Below are 27,916 nucleotides of genomic sequence, written 5' to 3'. Positions count from 1 at the left end.
GATCAGATTTATGTTCAACTAAAAAAATAACAAGCTTTAATTATGACCAAAGTCAGTCATAATCAATTGAACAAAAACAATAAAGATGATTTATAACAGATTTTCTTTTTATTTAAATTGATTCATGTATTCATCACATTAAATATACACACATCTATATGTTTATCCCTATTATTATCTATATACACAACAAAAACACAACTTTATATTGTCCGTTCTAAATGGGCAATGCTACATTACACATCGTGCCACCCTGAGTCTGTACATTCATTTTCAATTCATGTTTATGAAGAGACTTGAGACAATTGTCACTTGTTGATCATCTCAAATACACCAGTGTCAAGCCTTGAGAGGAAGCACAGTAAATCAGAAATACAGCAAGTGAGTTCAGCTTTAAGGTTAAGCACACTTTTTCATTTGTTTAATGAAAAAGTATAGTCATTGTGATGTGTGTCCTTATTTTCAGTGAAGTTTTGCAGTAGTTCCTGCATTACGGCAAGATGACAAAATGTTATAATACTATACTACTAATAGACTGTCCTCTCCCAGTCACCATCCTAACAAAGCAGAATAAATTGTCATTTCTAACATAATGTTGGATAATGTTGTCAGGAGTCTTATAGTTGAGTTGAGCAGATGATGTCAGGTGCAGTCTCTGCAATCTGATCTTTAGCTGATTTCCCGTCATCCTTCGGAGGAGGCGTAGAGGCCCATGGCCATCTGAACCTGGAAGCCAGAAGAGGAGAGCTGCATTATTCAGGCTGCATGTACAGTATGTTTTTTATCCTATTGTATACATCTGGTTCTGACACATGTACTGGATATGCGTTTGTAATACTGCTATGTTTTCCTTTCATACAACATGTATTTGAAGCTGTTATGTTTTATTAAAATTAGGCCACCACAAGCACTGTACATGAGATAGCTCAGCAGCCTATTAGTTATGACGGAGCAATCACATTATGATTGTTTCTGTGCTGTAGTGATGTATTGTGAATCACGGCTCAGCTCACAGCAGCACTCTCACTGAACATTGGACTCCACTGCATCAGTCAGTGACTATGATGATTCAGTACACTCAGTTCAGTTTAAAGACTCATTCATAAATGTACCGAACATGACTAATCAGTTCAGACACATACACTTTCTCTCTAGTCATCAGCATAGTCTCACAAGTGTTGAGTCATCCATTTAATGGAGGTTGGTCATGCTAGAGCAGGACCACAACAGTGTGGAAAACGTGTTACTGCCTGTAGTGGAAACACATGTAAAAACCAAGCAGTAACTTCCGTAAATTAAAGCCTGTCGAAGTGCCAAAAACTGCAGTTCCTCAAATGCCCACCTGAGGCTGGCTACAGTACGAGTTAATCCTCATAAGTCCCCATGTCAAAATGTCCAACTTCAAAGCAGAAATAGGCAGGCACGAGGAAATGCACTCAGACAGCGTACTGTGACTACTGACCTCTGTGTTTGCGCCATCTGCTCGATGGTGTCAGGAAGCGGCTGTCTGAAGGTCTCAGGCAGGAAGACAGAGAGCACAACACTGAGCAATGACAGAGATCCCACAACTATCCACGGAAGGAACTGATAGAAGACAGCTGGAGACAAAAGCAGACCGGATCAGTGAATTTATACTTCCAACATGTGCCTCTATGACTAAAACTAATGTTTTTTTATTCAGATAGATTTCTCAAAACGTATCTTTATCGTTTATATAAATATGTTCTTTTGTCATTTGGGTGAACTTATCCTTTAAAGGACAAAACTGTAGCTCACAGCTACTGCTGACATGAATAAGGATCTCACCCAGCTGCATCAGGTATGGAGAGACAGAGGACCCCACTCTGGAGAACGTGGCACAGGATGACATTGCTGTGTTCCTGATGACTGTGGGAGACAGCTCACCGGTGAATGTGTACAACATCCCGGTTCCTGCCAGAATGCCAAATTTACCCACCAGCACCAGGGTCAGGGTGACAGCTAGATGACCTGCAGGGAGGAGGAGGAGGGCTGTAAGCTAGTGATGGGGAAAACCAAGCATTTCTGAAGCATTGAACCACTATGGAGCAATAGACTGCTCACTCCCTCAAATAGCAATTACCCAATCACACCATGACTTGGCATTGCTGGCTTGTCAAGCTTTGTATTTCTCAACATGTGTGGCGTGCATGGGGCTGAAGTAAGACAGGCGTTTTTAAGGAATTTGGAGGGTGGCGTCTTGCTTTTAGCCTTTTTAAAAAAAAAAAAAAAAAAACACCCAAGCAAAATTGCATGGAATTGATTCAACAGTGTGAGTATCTCCTCTAACATAGGCTGCAACTGTGAACATTACCATGGCCACCAAGCCTACTACATATTTAACAGTAGGAACCGAGTATTAGTGCCAAAGAGCAATAATTAACCACATTATTTTATAGGACTATGTGTTACATAAGAAAGATATTCAGGACTGAAACATACACTAAAGGCACTACTGTTTCAGGGTGATGTTAAAACACTGTTTCAAATATGTTTTTCTATAGCCAGCATTCAAACAGGGTCAGCACACACTTCTGCGAATGGTTGCACAGTATTACACTGATGGTGGTAATTCGCTAACATATGCAGCAATGCAATGCAAGGTTGCAAGCTAGATAACGATGCCCAGTTTAAAATACTAACAACTAACTATAAAACAATTGCAAATGGGTTATAGGGAAGGAAATGCATTAAACACATTTGTTAGACCTCAAGTGTGCATGAATCAGAACATGTATACCTAATGTAGCAATCAGTGTAATAGGAATATACTTATTTTGATTTGTAGATGGTAGCCCAGTCTGAAGTAAAGGCATCAGGGATCAGAGAGTGTGTTCTGCTTATCAGTGAATGCAAAGCTGAGACTGAGGAATGTTGACACCATTAGACAGAGTGAGTGGCTCAAAAGGAGAAATACTGGTGTATAGAGAAAGAGTAAAATTATGGACAGAGGCAGTGGGAGGGGAATGTAAATAAGTGAATGTACTGTGAGCTGAAATCAGTTGTCCCATGGAGAACTCGCGTCTGTAATCTGCTGTTTTAACTAGAGTAAATTGTGTCAGAAGGCCTGAGGAAGATTTTTTTCCCCACACAAGGATACACACAATGTGTTTTGGTGACTAACACTACATGTAAACAGAACTGGAAGGAAGAAAACCAAGGTTTAAAAAAAAAAAGAGCTGGAAACGTTAAGAATTTGGTTTCCAACGAACCCATTGAGTTAGTTGACAAGAATCAGATGTGCTGATTTTTTTTTTGCAGCAAAGAAAGAAAGCAGTGGAGAATAGTCAGGGTGTGTTGGTCTTACTGTGTTTTGTGATCTGGATGAGGAGCAGAGCTAGCGCCCCCAGCAGGGTGAAGCTAATAAAGGACAGGCGGCGAGGAAAACTGCGCGCAGCCAGCCAGCTAGCAGTGTACGCCGGGAGCTCAACAACTGTCAGCAGGAAGTAGTTTAGGAAGGGGCTGCCATAGATACTAGACATGTTGAATGACAGTCCAAAGTAGCTTACACTTACAGAAAACCTGCAAACAAGAAAGCAAGACTTCAACACTAGTCATTGTAGTGAACCCTAGTGTTGATTACAGCAGCAATATGAAAGTGCTAGACAAAGCAAACAACAAACCCTGATGATGATTTTGTTATTCTTAAAGCCTTATCTGTTGTGGAGCTAAAAATGTAAAATGCTAGAGGAAAGGCCAAATGGTCTAACTCTGGAGACCATGAACATCCACAGAAAATTGGAAGTGGACAACTAGTTGTTCTATCTTGAATTCCAGGGGAAAGTTTTGTGATGTAAAAGTACTTTAACTCACCAGATAAGCCACTGCACAAGGGTCATATTTCGAATGTTTCTGGTCCTCAGCAGGTCCAGGAAACCAAGGGACTTGGCCTTCTGACTTGCTGCTTCGTCACCCTTCAGAGAGACAAATAAACTGCAGTACAATGTCCTTCAGTTTGTGAAGTAAGGCTGACCTACTACTTAGACCTACTTACTTTTGACGGGAGGAAGATGACTTTTGGAGCTTCCACCTTATTCTCCAGGGCTGCTGCCCTCAGCAGGAGTTCGGCATTCAACAAACGTCCACGAGACAGCAACCAGCGAGGAGACTCTGGAACGAGCCTGGACGGACAAATAGACTTAAATTGGAAATTGTGGAAGGACTCTAGATCAGCTGGTTCATCCATTTGTGTGCTATACAGACTCTTATAACAGTGCAGACCTTCTTTTGTCAAGTCTTTTGTTTGTTCATCAAAATACAAAATCAGGTTATATTAAATTATATCATTCCGCAGTTGGATAGAATCATCATCTGGACACGGACAGATTTCATCCTTTCATCTGTGATATAATGAATCAAGTAGTACACACACATGATAGTGTACTGAGATCATCTTACCACCAGAAGGGGATACAGGCCAGGCCTGGCACAGCCATAATCAGCGATAGATGTCTCCAGTTTCTGACCAGGTACGCAGTGCCAGGCAGCACCATCATACCAGTCGTGTAGATAATAGGCAGGGCCATGTTGGAGAACAAAACTCTAGTTGAACCAATCAGGATCTCTGAACCTGTACAGAAATACTATGTTTTGTCTGTGCTCTAACAAATACATCATCCATTATTGGTGAAAAGTTGACATAGAAGACAATAAGATATGGTCTTATTTTGTCCTCCAGTGTGACTCCATTGAGATCAACAACACTAGAGCACACAAACAGTGGGGAGGAAGAAAAAAAGTGAGAATGAAAAACCCATACCTAGTACAAACACAACTATGTAGCAGGCAATCTGACCCAGGCCCATCATGAAGAAGAGCACGGTAAAGATGGGCCAGGAAGGAGCAAAGGCCAGAGCACAACTGAAGACGCTAAGCATGCCGATGCCACCAAACAGTACAGGCTTCCTGCCAAAGCTGAGATACAAACACAACAGAGTGGTGTCACAGCAGCAACATATCTGGTCCTCTACACAGATATTAATGTCAGAGAAGAGACGCTGAAGTAGAGTGATATTGTTGGAAGCTAGCTTTATGGTCGTCCAAGTTAACAACAAACTGTGCAGAGTGTGTACATGGTGTAGGTCTTATTGATTTTAGATAATACAATTATCTTGCAGAGTATTTGCCATAAAGCTTCAACCTTCGTGTCTTTGGTTGAAGCTTGGTTAGCTGACAGTTAGATACTAGTTACTGAAAATGAAAAGTACCGGTCAGAGATCTGTCCAGAGAATAAGCATCCGGTCAGTCCTCCCAGAAAGTAGACAAAAGAGGTCAGAGGCTGTTTCCACTGGTCACTGCACACCAGATTAAACTGGAAGACATGAGGCATACAGTAAATGTGTGGGAATATTGCAGGAGACATTAAAATATAAACTGGAATAATACAGCAGATAACGACACTGGTATATAAAGCACGTCTCTGAGGATAGTTCTCTGTGGTCAATCTGCTCTGAACACTGTCCTCAAGTATCAAACTCCTTTGAGCCTGGCCTTCAGGGTCAAGCTCAGATTCTGGTTCCTCCATATTCACAGAGATGTGACATGTGTTTAAAAATAGCTGCTGTGAAAAAGGTCTAATATGTGATATTCTGTAAATAGAGCCATCTAAATCTGACACATTGGACCTTTACTGACCCCAATCCAGTCATTTCTAGTTTGTCATGACGTCTTCCTGCAGTCAATGATTTGTGTCAACTGAGAAAGATAACAAGCCCTCAGTGTTTTAGAAACGGAACTGTCCTGTCTAGTCTGGATCTTCAGTCTAAACAGTAACATGCAGTAGACGGGTTGGCGGGGGTCACCAAATGGTACTTACAGTAGTAGGGTATATAGTAACAGTAGCTCAGTACCTCAGTGACTACAGTAGACTGGTAATGCTCAGTACTGTAGGTCCATCCATCTTTACAGCCCTCTTGGTTCAGATTGGAGAAGACGCTCTCTGGACCTGATGCCAGCGCAGACAGGTTGTGAACCGGTTCCAGACCGGGTCTGATTCCAAGTGCAGACAGGTTCTTCACCAAGTCCAGCTCATACCGGCTACAACTGCTCCTCTCCTGCTTCCCAGCCTCCTCCTGTGGAAACATTATCATTATCAATCATTACATAATGTTCTTCCAACTAAAACATCAGCAACAGAGAAACCTTAAAATATTTAACTCAGTTAGGACATTTTGAAGTATTTCAGGCATTTTCATCTCTTAACTATTCATTCATACTTTGTGTAGGGAACTCCATTCAACTCGCAAATGTTCCAGGTCTTTCAGACATCTTAGGTATTATTCACCTTTCAAATATTGTTAAGACTTTTCAAAATATTCAACTTTCTTATATAAGTCAATTAGAAAACCCTTCAAATCCATTCGTCTTCATCCTATTCTTACTCATACATTCACCTAGGAACTTAATTCAAACTTCCTCACGGTAGTTCATTTTTTCTTTGTTTTGTTTTTTTGTATCTTTTCATAAAAAAATTCAGCCCTTCTGAAATGTTTGTATTTATACTGGAATGTTCAGAGACTGTTGGGAGACCAACAGACCCAAACATGTAAATTTTCACTCAAGAAACACAATTCACACATAAAAATGTAGAAAGATTTGTGCTGGTCACAGACACGTAACTAATGGAACAAAAGGACGTTTGGCTAATTTTAAACAAATAGAACATATCTCAAGATTGAAGGAGAAAAACACAATGTGCTCATGTGCTCACATTTTTTGACCTGACAGGTAACACTTGTGTTAACTCAATTATTTCATGTCAAGATAGCTGCTGTGAAAAAGGTCTATTGATATTATGTAAATAGAGCCACCTAAATCTGACACACTGGACCTTTACTGATTCCAAGGGGGAGATAAATTAATGCCGTTAAAGCAGATGACTGAGATCTCTTGTCTCGGGTTTAGGTTTTTAGTCAGAGGTTTTGTAAAGAGAAGTCAAAAGTTTGCAGTAGAGGAGTCCTTTTACTTAAAAGAAAATCTGTTTAAACACAATGAAAGTTCAGTTCAGACGAGAATCCTCTTGCACGTTACATGATTATCACCACAGTGAAGACTGGAAAACTGTTTATACTGAGGCAGGAGTGTGCCGTAATATTTACAATACAATATTTACAGCATTTTCGGTGGTTAATTTGCTCCAAAGACCTGAGGGGATCTGCAGCTTCTCTGTGGTCCATCACCACTTTAAAGCCTTCTGGTGGGAAATATTAATACTTAAATACTAAATGATTCAGCTTAAATGGGCCTGGTTCTGACCTGTACAGGAATGCTAGCCTCGATCCAGTCCTGGCTCAGGTTGCTTTGGGTGGGAATGTAGCAGTGATGGGACGGGCTAGCCAGCAGGAAGATGACGGATAGGATGTTGTATCCACATGGGATGGAGGTGAGAGAGAGCAGGATGAAGATTCTCCTCTGGAACGGGCCCCAGGTCCCCAGGAATGCTACAGACTCCTCATAGTCCTGCATTTTACTTCTGTTTTTTCTTTACACTTACAGTCAATACTTCAATAACAACCTGAGCAGCTATGACTATAAATGCACAAATATCTAAGTCGAATACATATATTACAAATACTTTCAAAACTACATCTAGAAATATTACTACCCTGCTACAGTACTACAATAACGATAGATAAACAACAGGTTAAATAACTAGAAAAAGTACAAATACTTTGTCTCGGTTAGTACTTCTGATGCAGCAGTGTCAGCTGCAGGACCTGCAGGATCTGTTTGGGGCTTCACCTTTATCTCGGACAAGACACAAGAGCGAAACCCGCCTATCTTCCTCCTCCTCCTTCTTCTTCTCCTCCTCCTCAAAAAAGTCTGTCCTCATATTGCAACTTCTTGTCACAACTCCTGATGTCGGGAAAAAATGTCACTTCTTTCATTTCTTAACAGAAATACACAGACAGAGGGTAAAATATTGTATAAAAGTGATACTAAGACCTTTGTGAAAAAATTTTATTATTAACACTGACATCACTTCAGGAAGTTGAACCAGGGATGTTCATACAATAGAAAATAATATAGATACTTAATTGACTGAGGGGAAATTATTTTTCACTCAAGCACAACCAAACACACACAAAGGGCCAAGGGTTGAGTGATAGGCAGCCACCCATAGCGCACCGTAAAGAAGTTAAGGGGATTTAGTATTTGGCTAGTATTAGGGTCTATGTTTCCTCATATAAGATACCTTGTCAGCTCTTAACTGTGACAGCCATTTATTAACACAGAGCAGGAGATAAGGTGTAAATCTTTAATCCAGTTAAAACCCACCAGTTCAGTCCAGTTTTCTTCTGGCCGGCTCGCAGCCTGTCCTATGACTTCAGTGATCAGACCATGACTCAGGGTGTAACATAGTTACACTCAGTTTGTTTTTATTGGTTTCATGTCCACTAATTCTCCTGTCATTTCAGATCACAGCTTGCAATCAGCTCATTTCTCTCACCTGGTTTTCCCCGCCCATCTCCTCACCTGCAGTCCATTTGCTCATCAGTCCCTCAGCATATATACTGGTTCATTTCCCTTTCATCCCTGCCAGATTGTCTTGTTGAATTTTTGCCAAGCTCTCCAGCGATTCCTGAGTCTTCCCGTTCTGACCCCGGTTTGCCTGCCTGTACTTTGGATTCCTGCCTGCCCCTTGTTGGATTTGTTTGCCTATCTGATCTCCTGGTTTTGACCCTTTACTTGTACTTTGGACTGGACTAAACTGATTTTTCCCCCAAACTTGTCTGCGTTCGTGTCGTGCTTTTGGGTTCTCCTCTCCAGTACCAGCTGCGTGACACAGGGTTTTTCATTTTCCTCACATAAAGCTGCGTACAAACTTTTGCTGGTATACTAAAAGAAGAGAACTCATAACTTCATCTCAGTCTGCAGATTCTGAATGACTGGAAGTGGGAGGATGAGAGTAGGTCTTTTCCCATCAGGGCTTTCTGTGTTATTCTCTCAGGGTTGTGTGTGCAACATTTTTCCAACATGTCCTTTAGTGAATAAGTTACTGTGTTGATGTCAGGGGGTAAACACTTTCTGTTGAGGAAGATAAGGTCACAAATAGTAGTAGTTTCTGTAACTGGTTGAATGTTTCAATTTCTACAATCCACACTGTCATGCATGTTTTTAACTCAGTGACGCGGTAAGTAACAGAGTAACAGTTTTCCTTTTAATACTCATAAGTCAGCACATACTTTCATGTTTATCTTGTGCCCTTTAGTGTATATGTCACCCCTCTGAATCCTTTTTGGGTATAACATTGGATATCTGGGACAATCTAATTAGGAGTGTGCTGTGACAATAATTACACATTTTCAGCAGCTGCCTTGAATGGATTACTTAAAGTTTTTTTTTTGTTTTTTTTTTAACAAACAATGAGCTAAAATGCTCCAAAGAACTGAGGGGATCTGCAGGGTCAGGTGGAGATTCTCTGTGGGTCCATCACCACCAGCGACCTCTTTCACATACAAGGACACATTGTAGAGGACAAATGATGTATTGTAGAGGACTTGTTTGTTCATAAAGAAAATTTAAAAAAAGTTGTTTTAAAGCCTTTTTTTGGGAGAAAAATAATTCATTAAGTTAGCCACATCATATATATTTTTGATTACTTTCATAATTATTCAGCTTGCACAGGCCTGGATCCTCAATGTCCACATGCTTTTAGATTAGATTCAACTTTATTGTCATTACACACGTACAAGTACAGGGTAACGAAATGCAGTTAGCATCTAACCAGAAGTGCAAACAAGCAGTAGAATATAAAGTAAGTATATGCAGGGTGTTAATGTGTATATGTGATGTACGAATTAAGAGATGTATGAATTAAGTATATACAGTGTTATGTTCAGGTAGTGCAAAAAAAAGTGCAACAAGTATACCAAGTGCAACAAGTGTACAGAATGTGCAGGTGTGTTGTACAGATTTTTACAGTATTTACAAAATACGGACAGTAGTGCAAATATAGGAGGGCGGGGGTCAGCGTGGGGTGGAGTTCAATAGAGACACAGCTCTGGGGAATCAGCTGTTCCTCAGTCTGCTGGTCTTAGACCGGAGGCTCCTGAGGTGCCTGCTGGAGGGCAAGAGAGCAAACAGTTTATGGATGGGGTGGGAGGGGTCTTTCTGGATGCTGTGAGCTCTATGCAGACAGCGCTTCCTCTGTTTTTCAACAGTTTTCCTTTTAATGTTGACCTGGGTTAAGCCCTCTCAAGTGTAAATGCATTCCCTTAACTCAACTTCTAGTGTAGCCATTGGATATCTGGAAATCAGACTGGGACATAGGCTCCAGCCCCACTGTGACCCTGATGAGGATAAGTGGCTAAAGATAATGGATGGATGGATGGATGGATGGATGGATGGATGGGTTCATGTTGAAGACCTCTAATGTACATGCAATCTCTGAAGTCATCTTCCTGTGTAGCCAATGAATAGCTGTAAAGCTGAGATCCGGGCAAAGATTAACAACTTTACGAGAATCAGAACATCTGCATATGTATGCAGAAAAGTTTAAAGAAAGCTCAGATTTGTTAGATGGGATCTAAGAGCCGGTGAGCCAGTGTGTTCCAACTCTTTCTCTCTTCACATGAATGTTTTACCTGCAAGCAACCAAAGTCCGCTCAGTCTACAGGGTCATTAAAGTCACATTAGATCTGTTGAGATGAGTAAAAACTGGATAAAATGGATAGTTATTTGTACTATTAAGTGGTCAAAATTCAAAGAGAGATTAAGTAATGTCAATTAGAAGGAATACCAAGTTATTTAATGTTGAATCAAGGTTGATCTGATCATGTATTAACTCAACTCAACCAGTCGCAGCAGATGCCCGCCACCACTGAGCTATGTTCTGCTCGAGTTTTCTGCCTGTTAAAAGGAAGTGTTTTTTTCCGCAACTGTCAACAAGTGCTTGCCCATGGTGGGAATTGTTGGGTCTGTAAATAATATATAGAGTACAGTCTAGACCTGCTCTGTATGGAAAGTGTTCCAACTTCTGTTATGATTTGGTGCTATATAAATAAAATTGCATTGGATGAACAAGATGGTAATTTGAAATATCCAACAGTTCTTCAATCACGAATCCACAACTGGATTTGGATGTTCAGCAGTTTTTTTTTAATGAAAACAATTAAAACAAAGTTAAAGAAATAAAATTATAAGGAGAGAAATGTTACATAATCTCAACCTGACAAGTTTGCGTTTGCATATTTGCATCATCAACATCATCATCATAAAAAACAAGCTCAGAGAACAAATACTGTACATAAAGAGTGGGCAGAGGTCCTCTGAAGCAGGAAGTGTTGCTTTTTAACATGTCTGAGAACTTTGAACACTGCTGCTATATCAGTTTAAATCATTCACCTACTGTACGTGTGTCCATTCAGGATCTGAAAGGTGTGAATACTTGAGACATTGAACTGAGTCTCAGTGAAACCACATTTGAAGTCTGGTTTAATTTAATATATTTGGTGAAAAAGTTTGATCAAATTCAAGATCAATAGCTGCTGGCACAAATAACATTCCAGCTAAACGAATCTCTGTTTGATATGTTAACCCGAACATATCAGACGTGTTAAAATCAACTCCTGCCTGTTTCAGAGTGGAGCCCTGTTTGGGTGAAGTGCTCCTTTAAACTACTCAATTATTTGAGTTTGCAGGTTGTCTTAATGGAAAATGAGCTTTTATTTTGGAAGCAAAATGATTCAATCAGATGGTAAAGGTTCAATTTGAGCATTGAGGGAATACAACCCCCCCCCTCCTCACACAGACACACACACACAGACACATACACTCAAACAGACACAATCACAATTACTTCGACAAAAACATCATGACTGTTTAAACAAAGACTCTCAGACATTAGTAACAAGACTTGGGACCAGGATCAATAGTCTCAGGTCTCATTATTGCTGATTAGGAGGCAAAGCGAATAGAAAAGCAGCAGCTGATCTGTACATTATTGCATCACGATGACATCGTCAGACAGAGGAGGTTAATCAGCATCATCAACATGAATTTGACAGTTTGTCTGAATTTTACACTTGCATGTTGATGAGATAGAGTTACTGCACCATGAGAACACATACTGCATAGATAAAGACACACACACACTCGCACACACACTCACACACGCATAATGTCCTTCAACCTGTTTGTTCATTATTGGAAGACTGAGATGCTTCAAGTTCTTCAGGAGGAGGCAGGAAGACAGACAGGAAATACTGACCATTTGAAACCATAGAAAATAAAAACACAGCAGTATAAAAAAATTACTTTCACTGTTGAACGATGATGAACTGAGAGGTTTACTAAGTATTTCTGCTTGTCCTATTAATATTTCAGCTTTATCTTGCCCAGTCTGGTCCACACACTCAATGACGACTGGTTTCTGATGTGGTGACCAAAGTGCGACGAGTTTCAAACCCCAAAAATAAGACACATATTTCAGAGATTATTGCTTGAAAATGAAACTTTTGTGCATCCCATGTGTAAATGTCTTACATGAATCATAAGAAAAATCAATAAATAAAAATTTCAAAAGTGCTTTGTGTACTGTATCTTACTAATTAAATAAAGGCTTATAAATATGTCTTTGAATTTATTTTAAAGGTCCTTCATAACAATCAGCAAATGTACACATAAGTATTTTTACCCATTAAATGATAGGTTTGCAATTCTACACTGTAATTCTTCAGTTTTGTCTACTCCAGCCAGATTCAACACTCATTGCTTCAGTTGCTCAGATACTTTTCTTTTCAGTAAAGAGCTGACTTGTCCACATTGCTGTTAGCCAATCAGAGAAGAGCCTTCAAACTGGGGGAGGTAAACAGACGTGATGGACGCAAGTGGAAGCGGCGCTGTTAACATCTCCATGGACAAGGAGCTCTTTGACTCTGTGTGAAGCTTTCTATGGTTTCTCCTGGATCTGTGAAGTCCTTCTCACGACTGTCAAACAACCACACGATGGTTTTAATTGACCTTTTTCACAGTAGCTATTTTGACATGAAATAGAAGGTAAACACAGGTGTTAGTAATCATTGGTACACCTGCATTTACCCACTATTTCATGTCAAAAAAGCTGCTGTGAAACGGTCTATTGTATTACATTGAAGTCTAAAAGTGCTATTGAAAGCTTTCTGGTAGTAGTGACATTTGTTAGCTTGTTAAGAACACAGTTAAAAGTCCTGCTAGTGCCCCCTAGACGCTGCAGTGTTCATTAATAAGTAATGGACAGACAAAACAACGATGATGTTGATGAGCATCATCACTCTGTGATGTACTAAATAATCTCAACTGAACATTCTACTAATGAGCCTTTTTTCTGAGCTTTCAACAACATTTCATACTCTTCTTTAGTGAATGAACAGTGAACACAACATCAGCCGTCTGTGAACGCCAGAATACAGCACTGAACAATACCTGAGCCATCTCCAAAGACTCTGAGATGCAGTTGAAAGCTCACTAAAGCTAGTAAGTGGATGTTATAGTTGAGCTTACTTAGTAACATGCTAATTCTGAGAGCCTTACTGGTATTGTGACATTTATCCTGAGGGTGGCACCAGAGGAAAGAAAATGGGGCTCTAATCTAAACAGTTCATTCCAACCTGGTCAGAAGTTGTTGAGATATCTGTCTTTGGACCATTACGTTGGTTAGATGGATAATGTGGTTGTTTGAAAGTCATGGAAAAGCTTTGGGTAAATATTTACAACATATACTGTAAAATGAAGTATTAGAGCACAGAAAAAGACAACTGTTAATCTTTCTTTTGCATGATGGAAAGTGAATAAGCTTATTTCAGGAAATCGTTCCTTTGCTGTTGCAAGGCTGTGAAACGTTCCAGTAATGTTTCAAAGTCTCAAAAAGTTCCTCCAGTTCTTTGTGATAAAAGTTTTAGTGACACTAAAAGTTCTGCTCTGACGCTTTAAACTCAGCAGGAAGGTTGACTAAAACACAAACAGACAGGTAACAATCAGGACGAAAGGCCTTTTTCACTGTAAAACCAGGAAGTAGCCCGGTCCAGAGTACAGAGTCTGTAACACACCGGCAGTAGAGATGACAATAGATATAAGGAGGAGGAGGTTTGTGTACTCGTACTACAGTTCAAACTCTGGTTCCAAACATACAGCAAGTTGAGTCAGCAGCAACAAACTGTCCTGGATGAACCATCTTCATGCGTCGGTCTGTTCCGTTAAGGCCTGTTGTTTGGGTTCAGGTCAAGAAAGACAAGCCATCAACGGTTCATCCAGGTCATCATCATCAAAACTATTTTAAACTGCAAACAGCCCCCAACAAACACACTGCCACCTCTTATTTGAGTAACACAGTGTCCTGCTGTTTTATGAACCTACTGGTTAGGGTTACTGGTTTCTACTGGCGATGTAAATCTCCAGTAGGAACCAGTGGGTTTGTGGCTGTGACCAACAGTGTTGAGAGATGGACTAAAACAGATACACAGTTGGTTCTAGAATACCTTCTCTTTTGATTTCTTCTTCTTAAGTTTGTTTGCTCGACGTGCTGGATATTAGGAAGGAGTGGAACATGAGCAGACGTCTGAGGGAGGACACCTCAGTCCAGTCCAGTGTTGACATGAAGACACCTGCAGAAGTATTCGTTCATGACGGAAGATGTCTGCCGAGTTCTTTGACATCACATTTGTGCTGGTTAGTTCCTCCAGCAGGAAAAAAGAAGATCCCCCAAATCCCCTCCAAACACTGCAGATGCGACCTGAACCGGGCCCCCAGTCCAGACTTTCTTGTAAACCTTTGAGTCCGGTCTTATCCTCATCAGCTGTCAAAGTGCAGTAAATGACTGGCACCAGCGCTTCTTTGTCAACATTTTAACCAGGAGCAGGTTCAGATACCAGGATTTTAGATTCTGCTTGTTTATTCTGGTTCCCCACCAGTCCTGGTTCTGATTCTCGAGATCTCAATCAAAGAAATATATTAAAAAGCTTTATTTTCAGTAGATTCAGGCTGCCACAAAGAGTCATTAGTCACAAACAATGAGGTACTTTGGGATTATTTTTGGTAAAAAGGTCAAAGAAAAAGAAGTTATTAGTATTCTCTACGTTTCCATGCACAAGTTGAACATTACACTTATTTTTCTTCAAGTTGGATGTTTTGGACTGAATCTGGAGAATCAACATCATGTTGATGAGGATGACAAAAAGCTGCATATTAATTTTTTTCTGGACCACTTACTGCTTTCTACAAATTTTGACAGGTTTTTCCATGACCACATATCCATGACTGCATTAAAAAATCCCAGGTTTTCCAGGATCTGTGGGATCTTCTAGAGTCTTCTGCCACTGCAGTTCCAACAACCTTAAAGGTCAGAGGTCAAAGCTCCAAGGTCGCTGGTTGAACTCCCCACAGCCGATGCTGCCATCAATAAGGTGTGAAGAGAATCGATCCTTGGCTCGTTCTGATTGGTCCAGGAGCCGGACGCAGGAAGGAGGCTGTAAAGAGGGACGAGGAGGCCGGAGGGCGAGGGTGAAGAGAGATGGTAGGGGTAAGGGGCGAGGAGGTGGTAGTGAGGAGGGGGGAGGAGGGGAGAGACGAGGGAGGGAGTGAGATGGTAGAGGTGAGGGAGGAGGGTGGAGGAGCGAAGGGAGTGGAGAGGAAGGAAGGAGAAAGGGAGGGCTTCACCAACTCGTTCTGAGGAGGAGAGGAAAGGAAACAAGGAGGTGAGGAAAGAAGAAGAGGAGATGAAAAGAGAGAAAAAGAAGGGGAAGAGATAGGAAAGAAGGAGAAGAGGGGAAGGGAAACAAGGAAATGAGGAAATAGGAGAAGAAAGAAAAGGTGAGGAGAGGAAAAAGGAAACAAGTGGAGAAGAAAGGGAGAGAAAAGGGCACATGAAAGAGGAAATGGGAGAGGAAATAAGAGAATAGGAGAGAAAAAGGAGAGGAGAGGAGAGGAGAGGAGAGGAGAGAAAAAATGAAATGTGAGGACATGAGAGGAAACAAGGAAGTGAGGAAATAAGAAAGGAAAGAAGAGAAAAAGGAGAGGAGAGGAAATAAGTGAATAGAGAGAAGAAAATAAAACAAAGAAAAAAGTAGAAAAAGTAAATAAATATATATATAATCAAATTTAGATTTTTTTCCTTCAATCATTATTGGTTAGAGAGAGAGGTAGAGAGACACTCACAGTGAGTGTGCTGCGCTGCTGTTTGTTATACGGGCTGTATTTGGGTTTGCTGGGTTTTCCTGCCACTCTGTCCTTGTGCCTCCTGCTGGAGATGTGCTGCAACAACAACAACAACAAACACACTGTCACACTCTCACTCACACCCAAATCCAAATGAAATACAGACTGCAGCAGAACATTAATTAATATTAGTTTTTCTTTATTTTAATCATTTACATTGTAGATAAACACTGAAGACATCAAAACTGAAATAACACATATAGAATTATGTGGTAAACAAAGAAGTGTGTATTATATTTTAGATTATTTTGCTTTGAATATATCTTTGCACACTCTTGGTATCAGCTTCATGTGTCTCTCGTCAAAACTTTACTAAAGTAAAGTTGGTCAAATGTCAATGAAAGTCCTTAAATGTTGCTGAAACATCAGTCTACAGTGCTGCTTGATTTTCAATGTTATTATACTTGTTTGTTTTAGTAGATCATCCGTCTCTTTAGCTACACACAACACCAGAGCAAGCAGACTCTTAAACCATGAGTGAAAAGCTTAATTTCAATTTGAATGCTTCTTGAGGGTTTAGATAGATCTGAACAGGAACAGTCAAAGGTCTGTGTACTGTGTGTGTTTCTACCTGTTTGAGTTGGATCTCAGAGTTGACGTGAACGTCACAGATCTGGCAGTGGAAGGTTTTGTTCTGCAGGCCGGAGCCCTTCAGTCCGTTGGTGCTGCCATTCTTCAGCTTGGCTCCCGGTCGAGGGTAGGCCTTGATTGGCCCGGCGCCACTCCGAGCCTCGAGCATCGTCTTGTGCTTTGAACCTGCAAACAGAGCAAAACAGCACATATATAAATCTGTCAGTGTTTCATAGTGTTGCAGCCATATTCATGTAATGTTTTATCCCCTTCACAAACCTTCAAATCATCCACCAGTTTAAAGACGACACTAGTTTTAGCTTATTTCTATGAAAACAACCTGCTCAGAAACTGTGCTGAAAACTTTCCATGTTGATGCGTTCAAAGACTTTCTGATATGTGACAACTGTCACTCAGAAGCCTTTTAAATTACTTTCTTATAACGACCATGTTTGATTATTGTTTGTGTTCTGGGTAACAGGCTCAATTTACAGAATATGGCAGAAATGGAGTATAACTGTAGCTTCTCCTTCGCAATGAGGAGAGGGTGAGGCGAGGGGGTTTCAATCAGCAACAACTGGGCTGGATGTAACTACAGATTTGATGTTTATCTTTGTCCGACACTGATGTTGGATGATCAGGTCTGGTTTACAGTCGGTGTTCTGGTTCATCCCAAAGTTGAATTACCACATGAAATCATACAGGTACAGTCAAAAATGTGTTAAACCATTAATGTGCCCGCTTTTTGGTTTAACAACACCCGAATGGAGGGTTATTGCCACCATAAGTTTATCTTGATGGTAATAGTTTTATTAAATCAGTGGATGGAAATGTGCAAAAATTGCCGATTTCTTTTGCAGGTTAAAGATAGATGTTCTCTGGTCAGTATCACAGCTCCACATGAGGAAGACGTCTTTCCATCTCACTACTCCTCACCTGCATTATGAGCCTCGAGCTGAGACAGAGAGTTGACGGCGACTTTGCACAGAGAGCAGTACAGCAGCTTCTTTGCCTTCTCCTCCTCTGACTCTGCCGAGAGAGGAGCATCCTGGGAGGAGGCCTGGGAGGAAGCAGGAGGAAGAAGAGGAGGGGGAACAGGGGACAAGGAGGAGGTGACAGGAGCTGGAGGAGGGGGAGGTGGAGAGGCTTTAGAAGAAGAGGAGGAGGAGGAAGAGGAGAGACCCGGGGCGGGGAGAGCAGAGGGAGGACTGGAGGGGGGAGGCTCACTGCCTGCTCTGCTAGACGAAGGGGAGGAGGAGAGAGGGGAGGAGGACGGAAGGAGGAAAGGTTTGAGAGGGGAGGATGAGTCGGTGAGGCTGGTTAAGAGTTCTGGAGGGAGGACGGGTACGAAGAAGAAGAAGAGAAAGAAAACACCCTGTTTTATATATATATATATATATTTAAAAAACACACCGCCAAAATAAAAGCTTTTTCAGATCAGTGTTTACAGTAGATAAACTCAACCTGTGTGCTGATTGGTGCAGCTGTTAGATGAGATGGGAGGGGCGGGGCCAGCCGGACTTGTGCTGCTTCCATTGGATTCTCCAGTGATTGACAGCTTGGCCTTGGACTTGTTCTCCTGAGACTTGAGCTTCTTGGCGTGACGACTGCCTCTGTAATGAGCTTCTGCCTGAGACTGAGCAAGAGACGTACAGAGAGACACAAGTTTTATTTTTGCACTCCTATAAATGATCAGACTCATGATGGACAGATTAAAAAAAGATCAGGGCTCAAGACCAGGTCCAGCCACACACCAAGACTGTCAGAGGCCAGTTTGACGGGTTTGGCCCTTTGGCAGCCGGGGCTGACTCAGCCTCCCAGAGATGGAACGCTCCCGCCTAGGCCGACAGGGAATTCAGTACAGAGTTGATTTACAGAGTTTACTGAAGGACAAACAGCTTTACTTACTTACTCAGTTAGCCTTGCAGCTAGCTGACCCAGCTAATGACACAGCTCCATAGCTACTCCATAAACTGTGGTTAGCTACTTTAGCAGTCAAGCTATCTGTCCACTGAGAAACTCTATAAATCAAAGAGCCAAAGCTGAGGACCTCAGAGGGAAGACCGGAAAGTAAAAAAGTTGGGATGTCGTGGAAAAGATAAATATGTCAATGTATGACCTGCCCCACACTGCCTCTCATTGACTTACCAAGGTCATATATACTAACCAATCAGAAGCAGAGTATCCCCTATAGCAGGATTTCAATATAGTGCCCAAGCAGTAACCTCCTTGGCTGTGAAATGAAGCCAACATAGAAGTACCAAAAACTGTAGTATCCATCCAACAAGTCAGTCTCCATAAGTCCCCATGTTAAAATGTCCAACTTCACAGCAGAAATAAACATGTTTACAGCCTGGTACAAAAAACTCTTTTGGTCTCTATAGATAATTTCTCCATGAAAACTGTACTGAGGATGATTTTTTATACAACTCACCTGTTCAAATTATATAGCTGATAAAGTTGTGCTTCTAGTCTCAAGAACAAATGAGGATTGAGATACAAAGATGTGTTCAGCTCATTTCTTCCACGTCCCCAGATGTTTTCATTTTAAACTTGTAGTCTTCAGTGTCAAGTGACATCTCTTGAGGACAATTATACATTAGACAGATTTCTCACAGCTTCCTCTTGAGGCACAAAAGGCTTTATATAACTTTCTTCACATCAGCAGTTGTACTCTTCAAAAAGACTTGTAAGCATGGATGCATTATGTTTTGTCAGCACACAGTGTGCTTATTATACGTAGTCAGTAGTCAGTATCAATCATTTCCTACTAGCTATGAGCCCTGCTGTCTAAACAAGACACATGCTGACTACATACTAACATCATCACCTCCAGATGTGGCCTGAAGAATCTGTGTGCATTTACATGTGCTTCCATTGATCTAGATATATAATCCAGATACAGATGATGTGCTAATGCCAAGTCATGAGGCATTTACATCATCCACAGAGGTTTGAGAGACCCTGTGTTGGGATGTATACGGACTTGAACCTGAACCGTGATGCAGTGCATTCACAGTTCAGATAAACACTGTAATAAACGCTCATTCTTTGTGTCACCGCACAGTGTAACAGTGTGTCAGTACACTGCAAACAAAGCTCCAGGATAACAGTGTCCTCGTGTGACTGTCTGGAAGCTTCATGACTCAACTTTTGCTCAGCAGCCCTCCAACTCCTCTCCTCAGCTGTGATTCCTGTTTTCATGTTCGCTCATGAATACTTTTACCAGCTCATACATTAGTCACATTTGATTGACATGTCGCTAACCATGCAGCTTGTTACCTCTCAGCAGTCATTATGTGAACGAGCTTAGTGTCATTTACACGGCACCGTGTTAATACAGACAGGTATGGGTTTACACCTGGTTATTATGCACCTGCTGTTTTTTTGCAGGAAAGAATACACAAAAACACACAAACGAGCAAGCCTCAAAAAGTATCGCACAGTCTTGGCTGCATTAAGCACAAAAGATATTTTTAGTCAGTTTAATCGGGGCATTCAGCGAGAGGTTCAGGGTGTTTTTAGCCTGGCTTAGCAAAAACCTGTTGCAAGGGAAATGAAGCAAGACTAGCTCCAGCAAAAGTGAAGAGAGAAACTGCAAACTTTCCTTTTAAAGGAAACTTGCAATTATCAGTGATGAGGTCAGGCTATTCTAATATTAGCTAGCAGGCTAAATGTTATTTTAGATCTCTGCTGTATGCTAAATTATATTCTGACTGTTCCTAACTTCAAAACCGATAAAGAACAAATACGCCTCACAACAACTCAAATCTGTCTGATTTACATGTTATACCTTATTTATTGAGCAGGTGTAGAAATTCAGATATATAGAAACTTTATAGTTTTATCAGCTGTTGGAGTTGTTGCAGCAAGTTGTTGACCAATAACCACTGGGCACAGACCACACACAACATCTTAAAACTCATGTCAACATAGTGGAGAAATCAGACAGCTTTGGTAAGTTTGAGCCAGACCAGACTGCAGGTAAACCACATGACAGGAAGTTAAATCTGTGAATATACACACAGAAACACAAACACTCACGTCAGAGTTGAACCTCAGCTGGCAGACGTTACATGAGATGACTTGTTTCTTCTTGGGTACCAAGGTAACACCAAAGGTGTGGTTGATGACGGCTTTCTGCACCGGGTCCATCTGCAGGAGATGTACAGAGGTCAGAGGTCATGAGCCTGCTCAGGTTGACAGAGTGATGCTGAAAGTGACAGCTCAGTCAGTCTGTACTGCAGGGAGCAGCCAACACCATCCCACCACAAAAAAGTGTCACATACTGTGTTGAAGTTTGGGAAAAGCCCGACTGGCGACGTCGTCTCGACGGGGAACGGCAGGAACGGCTTCATCATCACAGATGGACCAGTGGCACCTATGAGTCCCGGCAATCCTCCGCCCACTGCGCTACACCCACTTCCTGGAAACACAGACACAGAGAGTTTGAATGATTGATTTGAAATATCTGAGCCGACGACACTTTCATTGATCTGAGTGCTCTTTAGATCCCGCTGTGTCACTTCAGTGTCAAACAAAGAAGATGCCCTTTCAAAAGAAAGCCGGCAGAGCCTTTAGTAAATATGAAAAAAAAAACCACTTTGTGATCTCACAGATGGGTCGAGATGATAAAATATTTGCCCAAGGCGAAACCAATTTTAAATATGACACTTTTACCAATTGCACCACTCCACTCTCATCTTCTTCTTCGATGGAATGAATGTTATATCCGCTCAGTCTGTCAAAATACTGCATTTAAATGTTGGTTTGGCCCCGGGGGGAAGCGTTTTATCATTCCAGGCAAACAGCAGACATCTGTGAGATCAAAAAATACTTTTGAAGACACAAACAACTCCTGGATAACATGAAAAACTACTATATTAGTGGGTGCAGTTTGTGAATTATGGTGTAACGTATGAAGTGCTTGAGTTGTCGAGGCTTTGCTCTGAGAAAAAATCGATGTATTAATATTTCACATAAACTGCTGGAAAAGTAAACATTAGTGTTAATGTAAGCAGGTCAGTAAATATAACTTCCTGACAAAGCCTCAATGAGACAAATGGAGGAAATCCATCTCATTCTGATATTCATGTCACTTCAACCTGGAGACGCGAGCAGCTGATTCGCCGTACAATAACAACACTAAGAACATATGGAGCTGCAGCTGCTGGAAGCACAGAGAGCTCATAATACAGAGAGAGAGAAGTTGAATAAGCGGCTCACATAATGTGTCCATGTGTCCAGTAGCCACAGGGCCTGTAAGACTTGCTCTGTGGATCTCAAGAGGCACAGAGTAACTGAGTCGTATTTACTTGAGCACCACACATGACTAGCACAAAAGTAAGAACAAAACTATCAAAGCCTGTATAATAAACATTTAAAAGCCAGAGTCATATCAACACATTACTTTTACGTCATTCACGTGTGTAGTAGGCTGTTTGAGGAACAGTCGTGATGCCAGATTTAAACCTGCCTCCAGCTGTGTTTGTTCCCAGTTACATATGAGGTGTTACATATACATCCACAGCATACACAGAGAGGAGATCTGATGAAGAAGAAGCGTGTTTCTTTTGTCTGTTTACTTTTATAGTCACAGCTTGTAGAAGCCCGGCAGTGAATTCTTTCATAACAGAGTGTGGGTGGAAACACTGAGAGCAACTGAATCAGCCCTGACAGAAGAGGAGGAGGAGGAAGAGGAGGAGGAGGAAGAGGAGGAGGAGGTAGTGGAGGAGGAGGACGAGCAGGAGGAAGAAGACGATGAGGAGGTGAAGAGGTTTTAGTGTTATTGGCATTGTCCATCTGTCCAACTTTACTTAAGTAAACTCATTCTATCCCATTTACATCTCTCTAATCAATTTTAAATTACACTAACCAATTGTAATCCATACTAAATGTACTAGAACCCATTATAATGTATTCTAAATGTACTATACCCCAATGTGATCTACTCTAAATGTACAATAACCCATTGAAATCCATTCCTAATTAGCTGCAATGCATTGTAACTGATTTTAAACAAAATCAAACACATTCTAGCCCCTATTGTTTTTCTGTGGCCCTGCCACCAGCCGCCTGCAGCAGTGGACACTTTTTGTTGGATTTACGTACTTAGAAAACCTTTGTTAAATAAACTGCTGATCGTCTACGGACAGCCTCTTGCTTTTGGGTCCACCTCTGTTCTCCAGGCTGTAACAACATCCTAACCCAATCTAAACACTGTAACACATCCATCCATCCATCATGTAACCACTTATCCTCATCAGGCTCACGGTGGGGCTGAAGCCTATCCCAGCTGGCTTTGGGCGAGAGGCAGGGTACACCCCGGACAAGTTGCCAGCCTATCGCAGGGCACTATAACACATCCTAATTCACCATAAATGCCTAACACATTTATCCTCAGTGTGTCTTAAATCCAGTTCTAACCCTTGCAGATAAGACAGTTTAAATGTCTAAATAAACTGGAATGAGAGGTTTAGTTTCAGAGACCTAGGCCAGTCTAGGCCAGTTGTGTGTGTGTTTATCTGTATTCAGTATGACATTAGGCTAGCTGTGGATTAGCTGTGTGCCATGCTGCTGCTCTCTGAGTTTATCCTCATATAGCAGAGCTGTGAGTCAGTGTCTGTATTCATCACTGCAGCTCATAATTAAGTACAGAACAGCATGACACAACACAGTGCTGTAATCAAACACATGTAGCTGGACACACAACACCTCAGATAACTGTCTGGATCAGCTGTTATTAGCTGGGAGATTATTTATTATGGTAAATACAGATTAGCATCTATTTTTAAAGATGGTGTAATATGTCAGCTTGGTAGACGTGCCAAAATAAAGGCTTCGCACAGTGAAGATGTAATGATAGTAAACTGAATGCGAACTCCTGCAGAGCGTCATTAGTAAAAAAAATTCCACCCGCTGTGATGCAGAAAAGTATTCGTCAACCTAATATGTCACAGTTTTCATTAGCAGTATTTAGAAGGAGCTTCCCCTGACAGGGTTCGTATTTACCCTCTGGGCATCCACGGTATATTTGGGACAGTGACTAAACTAATTTAGAAGATATCTGAACAGATTCATTTACATACTAGACTGCAGTTTGCTCAATAACTAAAAAACGTATTGCATTGTGGGACAGAGAAACCTTTGCAAACTCCTGAAAGACCACCGAAAGCAGCTCAAGGATCATTTGAAGCACATAAAAAAAATCCTAGAAGGATATTTAACAACAGAGGAACCAACTATCCATTCTATCCCATTTAAATACACTTTAAACTAATTCTAAATACTTTTAAATTTATTCTTACCCATACTTGCAACTCATTGCAACCATAACTCTATCCCTATTCTGCCCCATTTTCAAACACATTCTAATCCTTACCTTAATTCTTAATATACAATAACCCATTGTAACACACTCTAAATTTACTATAACCCATTGTAATCCATACTAAATGTACTATAACTATTGTAATCCTAACTGTATATATACTGTATATGTATTCTGTATATTTGGGACTTAAGTGACTTAACATATTTCAAAGATATTTGAACAGATTAGTTCACATACCAGACTGCAGTTTACTCAATAACTAAAAAAACGTATTGCATTGCGGGACAGAGAAACCTCGGCAAACTCCTGAAAGACCACCGAAAGCAGCTCAAGGATCATTTGAACCACATTAAAAACCCCAGAAGGACATGTCAGGACATTCTAACTAGCAGGACTTTCTCACAGACGTGTTCAAGCACACTTCTTTTCAGAGTCTTCCAAACGTTGCTTGACCTTCCCTCCTTTCTGTTGAATATTACATTTTGGGACAACAGAAGCTTTACAATCTCTTCAAGGACCACTGAAACCACCTCAAAGATCATTTGAACTTCCTCAAGGATTCCTTGAATCCACTCAAGGATTACCACATGAAAGAACATTAGAATTTGTCTATGATCCCCTGGAAACTGCTCAAAGACGCCTGGAACCACCTCAAGGACACTACGAACATCCTAAAGTACTATTGAAGCGTTCTCCGTGACTCCTGTAGGCTTCACACTAACCCTTGTGGACACCACACTCAACACACACTAATCCAGTGAGTTTTAGACTGCATGTTGGTAGTGTTAACTGTACTTAATTCATTTATTTTTACAGAGTGAATGAGCTATATTTAGTGTGCAGTCTGAAATGGTTTCCTATATGATCAGTATGAACTGGAGATGCCTTTCATCTGTGTGTGTGTGAGAGGGAGAGATGAATCCTGTGGTGACAGAGTCGTCTTAATTCTGCCCTTCTGTCCTCTGAGATCTGGTTACAACACACACACACACACACACACACACACACACACACACACACAGAGTAACTCTTCTGTCTTACAGTAAGTTGCTGTTCTAAGGAGGTGCTATAAATACTGAAACACATCTGCTACTGCTTTCACATGGAAACTGTCTGTAAACCGGGATGAGAACCTGCCAAGTAACGACAGTTTTATTTCAGGCTGCTGGTGATTTGTCAGAAGATCTGCCACCTGTAAACAAACTAACACACATCACATGCTTCTTTAAACAAAACTTTATCCTTGTGAAGAGTGAATTAAGTAACAAAAGTGCTGAGCGGTTTGAAAAACCAGGACAGAGCATTTTACACTGCATGGCACGACTCAGCTCGCCTTAGGACTTCTACTTTTTTGGCATTAGCTTGAGGTTCCAAGTGATACTAAAATGTGCAGTGAAAATATATACCGGTATTACACATATAAATAACATAAACAGTTCCAATTATGTATGTAAGGATATGATAAGAACCTGGGGGTAGAACTTGGACTAGATTCTGTGCTATTTGTAACATCTGTATGTTTGGAGGTCATTGCTTGCGTGGCAGAGGGAAAGAATTTGTGTGAATGTTATAGTGATAATTGTTAATAATTGATAAATATTACTGTTGTAAAGTATAAAAAAGATAATTACATTATTATCAGTCATTTAAATCCATTGTAATGTTCTGGTTGCACCTGAGGGAAGTACAGCAAAATGAATCTGTGCGTCTGTTTTTGGTTTCAGAAGCCTGGTTACACATGAATACTCATAGGGTTATTGTACAGTCTGTCCTGTGACATTTCCTCCTCCCTGACATATTATGCATCATTTCATTCATTAAAAAGAAGTCATTAAGAGTTACAGAAGGAGGAAACAAGTGCTGTGTCTCAATTTGCATGCTTCTGCACTAAGCGAGTTCAGACTGTCAAGTTATGTCAAAATGCAGTGTACCGTGAGTACCCCGGAAGGTCAAAAAGTTGAGTGAGCTGAACACTGGACACTTCTCGCTCTTGGTGGCTGCCATTTTAGCTACATAGCGTGAGGAAAGGCAATATACAAGTTGCACCCTGTTGCAATATGGTGAAGAAAGAAAAGCTCTAAAATGTTGAGATCGTTATTTCTGGTAATTGTGCAACAGGGAACACACAACTACCATGACGAAATACTGTGAAGGTTCTCAGTCATCCAGGTCATCTTTCTTCAAAAAAGGTTAAGTCTGGGGCAACTGGACTGTTTGTAGATTCGTGAAGATCATCCAAGAAGCTTCTTCAGTTCGGTACCATGACGCTAATGCTGATGCTAATAAAGGTTCAATTCAGGACGGAAGTATCTGAATTGAGACTCAACCAGACAATAATTTCACATGGTTTATTATTCAACTCCTGTCTCACACTGTCCTCTTTAGAGGAGCAGTTTATACATCACAAGACGTGGAAGGAACGTCACTTAACCCGATGAAGACCTCTGCTCAGGTTGAAGCAGGGCAAATGCTGGGTAGTATGTGGGATCACTGGAGTCCAGACACCAGTAAGAATCATAAAGGTGCCATTTGTGCCGCTTGTTTCACTGTGATAGGTGGAACAGGATCGTGAAAAAGAGTCTGCACACTTTCTCTAACCATCCAAAATAAATAAAATCATCTGTGTGGGCGTAGCACGGGTGGATGGTCTCTCTGACTCTCAGTTTTCCCCAAAGGTCAGCTTTCAAATATGCTTGTTAAACAGCACAAATTCTCGGGTCAAAGGTCACCAGAATCTAACTTCATGTTAAAAATTCTCACAAACTAGCTGTCACGATGGATGCGCTCATCCTGACAGTTCCATTGAAATTAATAGATTTTGCTACAGAGCTTTACCATTTAAACACTGGTGTTGAAATAAATAATGCTAGAGCATTTCACAGTTCCAAACACTCTAAATGATCAAAGTTTCTTGGATGTCTCCTGTTGTGGTGTTCGCTGATATCGACAGCTGCTCAGATGAAATGGTCTATAAACTGATTCTAAAGCCTTTCTATTTCGTAGCGTCTCATTTCCTGCTGGTCAGACCAGTTTCGTCCGCAGCAGCAAGATTTATGATTCTGGCTGCGGTCTGGGTCATCTCTGGCATTCACACCTCACACACACACACACACACACACACACACACGCACATGCACAGTGAGTGAGTCGTGTTTGGAAGCTCGCATGAAGAGAAGTGAAGTGAAATCACACACAGTGCTCTGCTGTACCGTCAGCTGCGGACTGAACCTCCTGAAACTGATCTGACCTGCAGAGCTCCGTGTCATCTGCTACAAACCACCCCCACAATCTAGCCAATGGGTGAAGTTACCAAGAAGTGTGACTGATATTTAATCACTCCCCCTCCAGTATATAAATCCAAATGGGGCTGGTTAATTTGCACACAACTTTTCAGCTATTTGCACAAACTGGCACACAGAACATCTGTGCAGTTCCCAACAGGTTGAAGACTAATTTGTAGCAATTCAGCTTGAAGAGATGTGTACAGATGAGCCAATGTGCATCACAGCAGTTTTTTTAAAAGATACCCTCCACACCTTCTCCCTCATTTAAAAATTCATCAATATGTTAGGTTGCTCGGCCTGAAGCAGAGCTACAAGATGACGTGCTGCATGTTGGTTTGAGTTAGAACAAAATGAAGGAAAGAGTGAAAAAAAAGAATAAAACAAACTATTTTTGGGGTGGAATCTGATCAGGTGGACTACTTAAATAAATCTAATAAAACACTGAATGCAGCTACAGTAAAAAAATAAAAAAAAAGTGGCCAACGCACACACACAAAAACACACAGTGCCAGGTAGGTGT

General features: G+C 41.0%; 2 protein-coding genes across 2 annotated transcripts in view; both read right to left on the bottom strand.

Annotated features, from left to right (window-relative positions):
* Window positions 1–86: 86 nt before the first annotated feature.
* LOC104923585 (solute carrier family 22 member 5-like) lies at window positions 87–7,738 on the bottom strand. The gene is made up of 11 exons (XM_010736725.3): window positions 7,273–7,738; window positions 5,868–6,089; window positions 5,226–5,329; window positions 4,778–4,932; window positions 4,417–4,588; window positions 4,013–4,139; window positions 3,832–3,932; window positions 3,326–3,540; window positions 1,807–1,989; window positions 1,463–1,598; window positions 87–726 (listed from the first exon to the last, which is right to left on the bottom strand). Exons 1-11 carry the CDS (start codon window positions 7,480–7,482, stop codon window positions 618–620), a joined length of 1,734 nt encoding a protein of 577 aa, XP_010735027.2. The 5' UTR covers window positions 7,483–7,738; the 3' UTR covers window positions 87–617.
* Window positions 7,739–15,390: 7,652 nt separating this feature from the next.
* Window positions 15,391–27,916, bottom strand: part of znf385b (zinc finger protein 385B) — a 52,496-nt gene continuing 39,970 nt past the window's right edge. The window contains exons 5-11 of the mRNA XM_027291134.1: window positions 21,069–21,205; window positions 20,824–20,934; window positions 18,244–18,415; window positions 17,716–18,108; window positions 16,781–16,965; window positions 16,150–16,245; window positions 15,391–15,660 (exon numbers count right to left, since the gene is read on the bottom strand). Coding sequence (XP_027146935.1) covers window positions 15,391–15,660; window positions 16,150–16,245; window positions 16,781–16,965; window positions 17,716–18,108; window positions 18,244–18,415; window positions 20,824–20,934; window positions 21,069–21,205 — 1,364 coding nt within the window. The remainder of the gene's footprint in view (window positions 15,661–16,149; window positions 16,246–16,780; window positions 16,966–17,715; window positions 18,109–18,243; window positions 18,416–20,823; window positions 20,935–21,068; window positions 21,206–27,916) is intronic.

The sequence above is a fragment of the Larimichthys crocea genome, chromosome XVIII, assembly GCF_000972845.2.
Source record: "Larimichthys crocea isolate SSNF chromosome XVIII, L_crocea_2.0, whole genome shotgun sequence".
Taxonomy (NCBI): Eukaryota; Metazoa; Chordata; class Actinopteri; family Sciaenidae; genus Larimichthys; species Larimichthys crocea.
This window is presented reverse-complemented; position numbering and strand designations above follow the sequence as displayed.